At 36.4% G+C, this 12,255-nt stretch overlaps 1 protein-coding gene across 3 annotated transcripts in view; it reads left to right on the forward strand.

Moving 5' to 3' along the window:
• Nucleotides 1–12,255, forward strand: part of MACROD2 (mono-ADP ribosylhydrolase 2) — an 854,218-nt gene that overhangs the window by 258,958 nt on the left and 583,005 nt on the right. For all 3 annotated transcript variants that reach the window (XM_068675719.1, XM_068675720.1, XM_068675721.1), the window contains exon 5: nt 279–395. In XM_068675719.1, coding sequence (XP_068531820.1) covers nt 279–395 — 117 coding nt within the window. The remainder of the gene's footprint in view (nt 1–278; nt 396–12,255) is intronic.

A 12,255-nucleotide genomic window follows, 5' to 3' on the forward strand; every position in this document is an offset into this window, starting at 1 on the left:
TGAATAAGACCACTTAATGTTATGGAAAATTTAATTCTGCTTTACCTTTTTGAAATGTTTTCTTTCCAGTTAGCAGCTGTTTACTAAATACTATTTTTCTGGTAAACATTGACTAATTCTGGCAGAAAAATGTTTGTATATACTTGAATGTCTGCTTATAGATCTGTAGGTCTCTGCGTTTAAAAATGAGCAGTAAATGTTTGTGGCCATACATTTGTTTGAATACAACATTAAGACTAGCTTTTAATAAACAGAAGTTTCTGGGTTTGCTTTTGTAGTGGACGGCTGCATACACAGAGCTGCTGGGCCCTGTTTAGTTGCTGAATGCCGCAACCTGAGTGGCTGTGAGACTGGACAAGCAAAAATTACGTGTGGATACGAACTACCTGCAAAATGTAAGTCGACTCCTTCTCAACATTTCTTTTTGTTTTAAGCACGTGGAGCTGGTGTGCATGCTTTATTTCCCTGTAGTCTAATTCAACAAGGTATTCATTTTACAAAATTAGCAGTGGGACTTAATTAAGCATGTTCTGTAATAATGCCTTCCCCTCAAAGCAATTCAGGCTTTTCTCAATGATTATTTCACCTATGTTACCCAATGAAAACTTACATGTTTCAAAAATATAAAGCATCTTTCATGTTTACTTTTTTTTTTTTTGCAAGCTAAAACATATCCTTTCATATGCATAATAAAGGATTTGAAATGCTTTAAGAAGTATGAACAAAATATACATTATCATATTTAAGTTCCATGGAGACAGTTTTTGGAAATGTTGCATATTTCATATTCGTCATGCAGATTCCTTGATTGTGAATACTTTGAGAGCTGAGGAGATCAAAGTGATGTATTGTGTTTTCAGCTGCTACGTAGAGGCTGATTGGCAATTACTGTGAAGGCATCTGTCACACTTTAGCTTTCGGCAGAGTGCAGCTCGGTGCTGGAATGCTTTTGCACTTTCAAAGCGGAATTGCCAAAATTCCTTATTTTAAATAGGAAGAAGGCAATTTCACCTTGCTGCATAGTTGTTGAGCTGGTCTTGGAAAAAATTAACATGTTGACACCATGTTGGTTGGACACTCTGTTATGTAAGAATCAAATGTAAGAAATCTCTTCAAGTTTGGATCTTACTAAAAAAAAGTATGTTAAGAAATGATGATACAAATATCAAGCATGCATTACAAACAGCATATAGCTAGAATCGAAGCTTTTTTTTTTTTTTTTTTAATATGCAGTCTGCACTAGGAACACGCCTCATTCAAATGTATTTAGATCTGTTCTCTTAATTCATTTCAGGCCGTTTCCACATAAAATCAAATGCATACTGCAGAAATGGGCATCTTGTTAAGTTCCTGTGGCCCTTAATGCCATAGGTAAAGAAGAAAATTGTGTTCTAGTCATTTGTTGACACCTTCTATAATGACTATGATGAGAATTACCAATTACTTCCTTGACAGTGAGTTCTTTTGGGTAGACCTGTGCGGTGTTAAGAGTTGGACTTGATGATCCTTAAGGGTCCCTTCCAACTCAGGATATTCTATGATTCTATGATTCTGTGATTCTAATTGCTGCATGTGGGAAAACTTTATTTTACACATAATTTTACCACATGTTAAAAAATAAAACAACAGCCAAACAAACAAAAAACAACAACAAAAAACCTTTGCTATATTTTATACATAGTTTGACCACATTAATGATTATTTATGAAAGGTAAATTTCACTTCAGATCAGGGATGTTGCTGAGGAAGATACAATGTGGTAGTTACGTGTTTTGTTTTTTTTCTTATACGATGAAAATCTTTACCAGATTCCTATAGAATGGATAAAATTATCAAATAACTACTGACAGTAGATAATCTACTGTGGATTTTTGTGATTTAATTCTTCGTTTAAAAAATATATATATATATATATAAGTATAAAAAAAAAAACTTGGGAGGCTCAGAAAAGTTGCTCATCTATTGGTGCATAATACCTCCCATGTATTTTAATGAGAGAAACTAAATGCAAGGTACCAACGCAACAAGCACTAACTGCGTTTGAAAGAGAGAGTCATGTCTGAAGCATGGCCTCCCTTTAAGTTTTATAGCAGTTTAATGTGTCTTGCTTTAGTTAGGTTTGTAGAATGGGATCTTGCCTGAAGACTGTAGGGAAAATTCTGTTTTGTTCTTTATATAGGAATAATAAACAAAACAATAAGAAAACCCATTATCACTTGCAGTTTGAAATAAAACCTGTAACCACCTGCAGAGAAAAGCCAATATTCTGCTTAATCGATATTCTTAGAAATTGAAATTGCATCCAACATGCATCTATTTGTATTTGATCATGCATCAGATGAGATGGAGAAAGGATACATTAACTGGCAAACAGACAAAAGGAGGGAAATGTACAGTTTACATGCAGAGTCTGAGAATTAGTACTCTTGGCTTTTTTATATTTTTTTCCTTGAAATGTATTTATGTTCATCAACTGTTGTTTTCTTTTGCTTTTCCCTTTAGAAGCTTTTGGTTGTGGGCTCATTAAATTACTGTACCTTGTACACTGTTCGTCTGGAAGTGATCAAACAGTTCAGACTGTTTTCATGTTTTAAAGAGCCATAGAGCCACTTGATATATTCTGTCATTCTGTGTCACTTTGCCGTAACAGTATGACAATTTAAAAGTCTTTTACGTCTGACTTTTGCAATGGAGCTGCAATATGACAGGAGGCCTGGATTTTCCCATCCAGGTGTGCTATGATGCAATCGTGCGTGTCAGCAATTTGTTTGAAGTCATAGGCGAATGGATAGCTGCCAGCTTTTACGATGAGTTTGCTCTTCACCTATGTATTTGTATACCTGAGGCCAACTACAATAATCCATTAACAGTTTGAGTAGTGTAATGATTATTTTGTTGTCTCAGGTCTTCTTGTGATTGTGGTTGGATGAATAATAATATTAAATGTGAAATGTTTTTCCAACTGTGATGAATTGTTATCATTATTTTTTTATTTATTTAACCGAATAGTAAATGTTCCAATCATATTTCCTACCCCTGGGATTTCCCCATCTCTAGTTCTTGATCTTGAATTGTTTTGCTTGGAAACAGTTTGCTGAACTCAGCAAACCTGCTCCAGGACAGAGCAGCCTGCACAAGTGCTGTGTGGTGCAGGACTTCTTAAACTGAAAACTCTGCGTTACAGAAGATTTAGTATTCAAAGATCATACAGCATATTGTGTAGTCTTATAGACAACTTGGAGAAAGCTGGAATTAAATTTGGCATTTGAAGGAAGGTATGCTTTGCTAGGAAACTGGTAGTTGGTAAATAAAAAATACTGGCAATCTGCTTTGCGATCTATTGTATTTTTATTGTATACTTTGCTGTATTTACTTAATAAGTTCTTATTCTTATTCCTAAATAAGAACAGGTGTGATAAATTTCTTCACAAATGAAGAAAAAAAAAGACTGAAAAATGCAAAGACTGAAAAATGCAAAGACGGATGGCATAGGCTAGCTTTCTGTGTCTTGTTCTAGTAGTTGGATCTGAGTCAGAGATCAGTCTGTGAAGTACACAAGTAACAGTAAATGCTCAGGGAGAGAATACATAAAATATTTCATATTTTTCTCATCTTGCCATGCTAGTAGTGTGAACAGACCAAAAGTAACATGGCGATAGCCTAGATATGTTGCTCTATGAACTTCTCAAGATACATTTCTGAAAGCCAAAAAATAGTCTATATGAAAACAGAGGTGAAATCAAAATGAAAATTATAATTACCAGTTAATGTAATGCTCAGTACAGTTTTACAGAAGTAAGTGTAATCACCATCTGCTTTCTGTGCTGCAAAAGCCTACACAAAGCCCCCCAAATGCCAACTGAGTTATTTACTGAATACATAATTTGGTTGATGTCATCTATTGTTTTTCAGCAAACACCTATGCAGGCACCCAAGTTTTCACAGCATGTCAGAGGGTGGGTTGAAAAGGCACTGCTGTTTGTTCAGATATTTTCCTTTAATGCTCTCCCAGACCAATCATCAGTTACTTAACTTTTGTACTTCATGCTGTTGTTCGTTTTTAAAGAAAAGTTCATTGTAAATATTGTACAACTGGTCCTCAAACACTGAGCAGTGCTCTGATATCATTGATAGCAGATGAACAGTATCTGTGTCGAGCGCTACAAATGCTTGTTTTCTTTCTCATTTGATTAATAGTCTCAGCTGGCTCTACTGGCAGAAAATGGTCTGAATGTGAATTGTGTTTATAGCTGGAGCCAAGGGTCCATAACAGCCTCATGGCTTGTTACCTGCTTGTAGATGTCTGCCATAAAAAAGAGCCTGTCAGAACACATTAAAAAATACAGTCCCATTCTACAAGGTGTTAAATGGGTTTAAAACCAATTGAAGACATGGTAACAACATCCAAAACAGGTAAGTGGTACCCTGTCCTTGGCAAGAAAGGGCCACCCAAAATAACTTTCTCCTGTTGTTAATATTTCTCGTAATCTTTTCTTTCTTTTTATGGAAAACGTTTGATAATAAAACCCCCAAACCTAGGAAAATAAAATGTTATGGCCTCTAATATGGGACAGAGCCAATGACTGGTAAATTAAATCTGAAAGTTTGACTTTCAGTGCAAGCACCTTGCTGGATATGCTAGGCAGTTTCATTGTTTTATGTTGTTAATAAAGCCTTAGTATTTTGAACAAATTTTTCTGTTTGATATTTTGAGTACTACAAGCAGTGTCCACTGGGAAATGCCGTATAGAGCACAGTCGCCTGGTCCAAAGTCACTGTGTAGATCAATCTGGAGTAATAATGTGCATGTGCTCTCAAAGACTGTTCCTGCTGTGAAATAAGTAGTTAGTGGGAGAGCTAGTATTAAACACAGTAGGAAGAATCAGCCTTTCGATTTGTTTAATCAGATTAGAAAGTGGAGATTAAAAGTAGAGATTAAAAAGTGCACTACTGTTATATAGGCATAATTTTTCAGTATTTAAAAGATGAGCATTTAGAAGGTATTATTTTAAAGTAAGGCTGTAAAGGTACAGAATTTAAATCTCTCTGTATTTGCTTGGAGACTGCTTCCAGATCTGTAATTAAAAGGTTGATTATGCAGCAATGGAACTCCAAGTACTGTACTCCAGTACTCCAAAGGTGATCAGTTGCAAAAATGGAGCACAGCATTTAAGCATATTATATGAATTCATGGGATTCCATAAATAACTTTGTTTACCTTCAAACCCTTGTTTGATTTAATAATATCTAAAATTTTCTTCAAATGATTCTAAATTTTTGATGTGCAGGAGAAAGATACTTTCTTCTGTTTTGTTATGATATACAGAAAAAACATTATCTTTTCATGTTTTTATTTTTTTTTATTTTTTGAAAGAGCTTGTTAAGGGAATTTAAAATTAAGTCTGTGAATTAAAAAGGAAGGCATTAAAAGCGACCAACACGTGACCAGCCAAGAGACAGAATTGCTTGGAGACAACTAAGTGGGCTAATATTTCCCTGCTAGATAAGGTCCTGGATCTTTACCCACCAGTGCTTTTCAGTAGCTCAGTGAAAACAGGTGTGCCACGGAATGCATAACTAGACTGAAGTTTGATGAAATTTCAGGTGAAAGAGACTACTGAGAAGCAGAGGGTGACACAAGCGTGAATATAATCGAAGCTTCTTAAATATTAGGATTTTTTCCAAGGAGTGATGTCTTTATACTTTTTGCCTTAGCTGAGTAGCATCACATTGTTTTCACCATTGTGCCCAGACTGTGTGACACTTGCTGAAAAAAAAGATTTAGCCCAAAAAAGCTCTAGAAAGGTAGTTCCTGAAGCAGCTGTTTGATACCCATTTTCAGTATTTCTAAAATCTTTATCTTTGCTTAAATTTGTACACCAAAATTGAAACTAGGGCAAAGCAAGTTCTTAATAATCAAAGGTCCAAGACCCCTTGTCATTGAGTGATATTTTTTGTTGTTTAGACTTTTTTTTTTTATGATTAACTAAACCACTTGCTATGTATTTGTGCTTTTTTTTTTTTTCTTCTGAGTTATGTCTGGTTTTCAAAGGTATTTCTGTAAGCTCAGTTTATGTATTTTATAATGATTTTGAAAGTAAGTGCAGTGATGTCTTTATTGTGTTTTAATTTGGTCTAATTGGTTCCAGTCATCTTAATGACCTGCTATATTTGCCATTAACACTAGGATACATTGCATATGCTGTAAATGTGTTGGAAGGGAAACGTTAACGATTACTTCTTCAGTCCTAGAACCTATTTAGATTTTAGAGAATTTAATGGTGTATTGTAAAGCTCAATGGCTTGTCTCTCCCTTCTGCATACACACACACACACTCACACAGAGGAAGAGATACATTCATGGGGAATATAGTTACCAACTTTGACTAAATGAGCTCAAGCATCACCTTCTCTTCCAAGTCCTCAGTCTGCCATCAGTTTCAGTAGAAAAGGGACAAGTTCTGTAGCTACCAGTTGAAAAGTATGCATATGAATCAGCAAGAATCTTCCATCATGAGAGTATATAGTCTTTGCCTTGGATTTGAGCCTAGATCATGTACAGTTTCTAATGGATAGATTCTTTAAAATTTAATCCGTGAATGGGCTGGTGTGCATTTGTTAGTGCTCGATGTAGTGTCATGCTGTGGTTAACCTACTGCACGTAATGTTGGAAACCCTCATTTCACATCAAATTCTTCAGTTAACAAATGTATGCATTGTGGCTAAAGGAAAGGTTTTACTATTGATCTTTTCTGCTAAATCTAAATTGTCTTCTTCTGGGCATAGGTTGCTACAGTTCTGTCAGTGAACACTGAACTCTGGGGCAGGAGTGGGCACAGACAAAATTAGAGGACTGAACCGTTTGCTCAGTAGCTGGGTCCACCATTGGCTTGTAAGGTGTGTGCCAATATCATGAACTGGCGGGCAGCAGAAACCCGATGCTGTGAGCTTCCCCTCTTGGCCTTGTTTCTGTAGCTCTGGACACGTACTGTTTCGGAAAAGGTCTAGTTCTTGGTGTTACTGAAAGTGGTCACTGAACGGAGCATGTTGTGGCGATGCAAGGAGCACCCAGTTTTGTACTGCAGCTCCCTGGTGCCAGCCTCTACGGGCCTTGGGTTCACCTTCAGGAGACCTCATCAATGAAACAGAGAGCAGCTTACAAGATGAAAACAGACTCCTAATGCTTGATTTATGCGTAAGGTGCTGTTTAAATGTCTCTTCTTTCAGTCAAAAGTAATTTTCACTGGAACTTGCCTTACCACACCAGTGGCTGGTAGTCATTCCTCAGACATTTTGGTGCTGATATATTTTATTTCCTCTGTACTTGGACATAGTTGATCCTTTTTACCCAAATAATAATAAAAAGTCAAATGTGTAGCAGAAAAATAAACAATTTTTCTGATAGTTACAGTCAGCTGACAAGGAGAAGGGTTATAATGGGTTATAATGGAGATGTTTATGCTCCTTTAACTGCAGTGCTTGCTGCTGCTCCCACTCTAATACGTTCCCTCAGTAGCCAAAGCCTACACTCAGTACTTGAAAAATTAATCTTTGATGCATGAGATTTTGTCTGCCTGAATTTTGCTTGTCTCATTTTAAATGGTGATAGAAATTGCTTACTGTAGTAAAACACAACATTAACCTCATAGTGTGCTGGCACTTTGTGATTTATGCTGGTTTAGTCTCTGAAAAATATGCGGCCTGTCTCCCAAACCTGGGTTTAGCTTATAAAATATGTTGGCACAGGCTCGGGGCTTGAATTGGAACACTAACTGCTGATCCTCCATCTCCCTGGGGTAGGAAAAAGGTTTAAAATTGTAGCCTCTTGGAGGTCATTAACTTCATATCATTTCTTCAGATTAATTATAATTGTGTTATTGTAGCTGGAATGTTTTAAAAACAGTACAGCCTAATTTTGTTTCTCTTGAGCAAAGTATAGTATTCCTTTTTGTGCTGTGTCTGCATATTTCTCAGACAAAAATACGACAAATTATTTGCAAATGGAAATAACGGGATCATAGTTAATAAGTAAGGACACAGCTATTTCCATTCTACTATTCTGAAATAAAGCAAAAGTATTATCAGAGGAATGAAAGGTGCTCTGATTTTGTTTTTATTGTTATTATTGATGCTTCATTCATTCTCAAACCTTGTTGTTAACTTGAAGATGAAAGCCACTCATTCTATATTTATTTTTTTTGGGTTGTATTCTTGAATGGATCTTACAGAGGAAAAGTTGGATTGTTTCAAGAGGAGTTCTTTACCTGTAATCTAATTCCTTTCAGTCAGTCTAAAGTGGATAGGATGGGAAGGTTACGTGCAGTGGTTTTTAAAAGGTCCTTGTTTCACCCAGCAGAGAGGAATCCTGAGGCTGTTTTGCATAAACTAAATGCACAGACCAAAACACACTTTAGTGACCATTAGTTTGTCAAAATTGAGGTCAAACATTTGAAACATTTCTCTTCAGGAGGAAGACATCAGGTGTGGGACTGCAGGGCATAAATATCATTTTAATTGCCGCAGTGAATAGTCTAAATACTGATTAACCAGATAGTCGTTTAAAAAAAAAAAAAAAAGGCATCATTTTACATGCTATAGATGCCGTTTCACTGCTCGTGAAAATATGCTTTCATCCAGGATGTTTTATATTTGAGCATGGGGATCTGAATCACGGGTATTTTTAAAGCAAACTTAGCTCCCTATTTTTTGTTTCTTTGTTTGTTTCTTAGCATTTTCATAGCATCCCCCTTTCCTCTACAACATTTTCACCCACTGATTCTGGTTTTCGTTTTATGTTTGAAATATTTGGTACAAGTTGAAGAGGATATGTTAGTTTTATTTCTCATTTTCTTAGACTTCTCAGAATCTTGCTTCCTTCTCTGCTATTTGTGAGTTTTTGATAATGTTTATGGAAATTCTTAATTTAGCATTCATGATGTTGTACCTTTTTACAAATTTAAGGACAACCAAGCAGGGGGATACGCTGATCTTGCTATATGTTTCTACAGCTATACATCTGTACACCTATGTATGTGTCTGTATTGTCTGTGCACTTGCATCATTAGTGTTGCAGAACATTTACAACTTTCTGTGGCTTGCAAATGTTACAGTCCTAGGACCAGGTTTATGAAGAAAGTGTATTAATGCAAGGTACAGTACTTTCACTGAAAACTTTTTTTTATAGCTGCTTCTGCCCACATGCTGGTTTGTGGGTGAGTGTAATTTGTATAATATAATTTACACAGTAAGAAGCCAGAAGAAAGTGTTAATTAAACAACTGTCACCAACTTTGAATTACATCTTCTTTACATACTCCTGGTAGCTATTTGTCATGCTACAAATCTCTCTTCTGTCTCCTTGGCAAGTGAGTTCCCTCAAACCTCAGACACAGTGGTCTGAATTCTGTTATATTTTTGACTGATCTACTAGATGGACAGAAAATGTCCGACTATTTTTTTGACTTTACGTGGCCAAAAGAGTGTGTGTATGATACATCACTGCACACTGCTAAGTAAGCTTCCTATTTAGTTTTCAATAAAAATACTTGGTAAGTTTCCAAGGCCTTTCCAGGCTTATAAATAAATAAATTCATAAATGCAAAATGTTTTGTGACACTAAAAATAACCCCTTTTGATATCTAATTATATTTGTGTCTGTCGGGATCACATTTATCTTTTAACTTCCTTACTATTCTTTCAGTATAATTTTATACAGTCTTCATGTTAGAATTAAAACATGTGGGTTGCTTTTTAGAAAGTAAGAATACAGTAAGAATATTGTTTAATTTCTCATAGCCTGCAAGCTATAAACAGCAGGTCATCAAGACTCTGAACTGTTTGAAGTACCCATGAACACGAAGGAGGAAACAGTTTCTCATTGAAACTCGGTGTTTTAACAACCACATTATTCATTTTTAATTCTCTCCACAGAACAGGGGGAACTCCGCAGATGTTACATGAAGCAGAGAGGGAAAACCCCCCTGAGACATTGAGAGGTGTCATGGATAGCAAAATAATGTAATATAATACGCTCTGAAAGCCTGCAGTTCTGAAAATCACAATTCATTCACATAAAAGATTGCATTTGTGTCAGGTGTAATCCTGTCAAAGGTGTAATCTTGTTTAAAACAACTTTTTCACAAAATGGAACAGAAATGTTTCCAGGGAAGAATGTTCATTTAAAATTAATTTGTTGTAATAAAGCCCTATTCATGAGAAGCTGAAAGTGAAGTTAACGCAAAATTGACTAGGGAGCCATGAATATTGTTGGATTTCTTTCAGTTTAGAGAGTGAACATAAACAAAGGCACAAAGCAAGTCATTTTAAATCAGAATCTTGTATTTGGCAATGAAAGACAACTTCAGAAAATGAATTTTGTCTTTGAAAGATTTGCCAGAACTTTAAAAAAAAGTAAATTAAAACCATCTCTCCGTCACTGCTAGAATTCCCCATTACTGAAGGATTTTTGCAGGCCGTAAAACTCCTCTTCTTCTGATTTACTGTTCAAGGATCTGTATTGCTTTGGGACCATACATAAATGGAGGCTACATTCAACACAAAAATTGTTTTTAGCCAAGACTGATATATCCCTACGGATTACAAATGGAAAAATAAGACAACAACAACAATCAGGAAAAAAAAAAAAAAAAAAAAAGCAGAACAACAGAAAAACCCTATTGGGTTAACATTTTTACAGCGGTTATGACAAAAATGCTCTCAGTGTTGTCCTTGCCTTCCTCACCATCTCATGCCCATGAGTAGAATTAGCTGTAGCATGGCACTGGCCTGTCCTGCTCTTTGTTGGGCTTGGTATGGGGCACCCCGTACTGCGAAGTCATAGAAAATCCAAATCTTGTTTGATTAACTGAAATGCCACTGAGCCACTACAGGAGTAATTAAGGTGGAAACCAAGAAAACCTGCACGCAAGTTCCCCCCCATGGGGAATTCAAAGGCGCCGGAGAACAGGCAGAAGATCCATGTCAGAGGTCTGTCATCCTGACAGATGCTCACATGTCCTGTTGAAGCTACGGATCCGTGAGTCTTCTTTCATTGTGGAACTTTAATTATGCAGTTGGGATATATGGGTTCTTCTGTCTTTAAAAAAAAAAAAAAGAAAAAAGAAAAAAAAGAAAATTAAATATACAAGTATGTAAGTTCCCCAGACACTTTTTGTCAAATTAATGCAGTTTTTAAGACTTCATAGTCTGTAAAATCAGTCAGATTTCATCTTATTCTTTCCCTTTCCTATTGTTGTTGATTTCAGACAATGCTTTAGTTAGCTTTCCCACCAGATGGTTTATCAAAAAGAGCAGTTAGTTCATGGGTCAGGGGATCTCTTGTGATCATGCATAGAGGGTAAGTCCAAAAATGTGAGAGGACTTGTCTTGGTCCTTATTTTTTTTTTCAGTAACAATTTTTTAGGGGCCGAATAATTATGAATAAGAATCTAGGACAGCATAAATGCATAAATCCCCTGTATGGCAGACACAGCATGATCTGGAGGAAATTCTCTAAGTTGGGACAAGCCCTCCCGTCATACAGCAAAGAGCTTCGGGGTCTTTGACCTTTTCACACACAGCAGTGCTGTCCGGTGTTGCGTGCTCCTGTGCTGTAGGAAGACGTAGCTGCAGAGCTCCTTTACCTGCCATTCCCTTTCTTCCCCCAGATCACTCAGAGCTGTGCTCATGCCTGCAGGGGTGCAGACTTGAAGCACCTGTTTAAAAAAAAAAAAAAATAATAAAAACAAAACCCTGCGTGTAACCCACATTAGGACATGTGGGGTGGCATGACAGGAAAGGGAAATTTTCCAAGTCTGAATTAGGTTGACTTTTTTTTTTTTAACGAGAGAGGAAAATATTTTATTCAGTTTTTGGAATATTCTGTGCTTAAAAAGTATACCTTGAATTTAAAAGTATCAGTGCATTTCAGATAATTTGCTGAACGGGCATCAGTTGGTAATGATTTTCTGTCACTGGCTCTCAGGGTTGGATTTGAAGTATAAGCGTATAAGCAAAAGGCTCTGTGACCTTTATCAAATCTAGGTCCTCCTATGAATCTTAGTTCATTAAATAAAAGGGGATTTGTATTAGATGCAGGTGTGGTAAGTCACTGTTTTATTTCCTAATCTGCCCAGTCTTTAAGTGGTTGATTCAGTGGCTTTCAAACTAGGAGAGCTTTGGGCAGGGCCAGTTGCACTGAACCCTGCTCTGAAACAAATGCCTCTAAGGCTGTCACCTCTCGCTAGAGCCATTTTTG

The sequence above is a fragment of the Anas acuta genome, chromosome 3 (genome assembly GCF_963932015.1).
Source record: "Anas acuta chromosome 3, bAnaAcu1.1, whole genome shotgun sequence".
Lineage (NCBI taxonomy): Eukaryota > Metazoa > Chordata > Aves > Anseriformes > Anatidae > Anas > Anas acuta.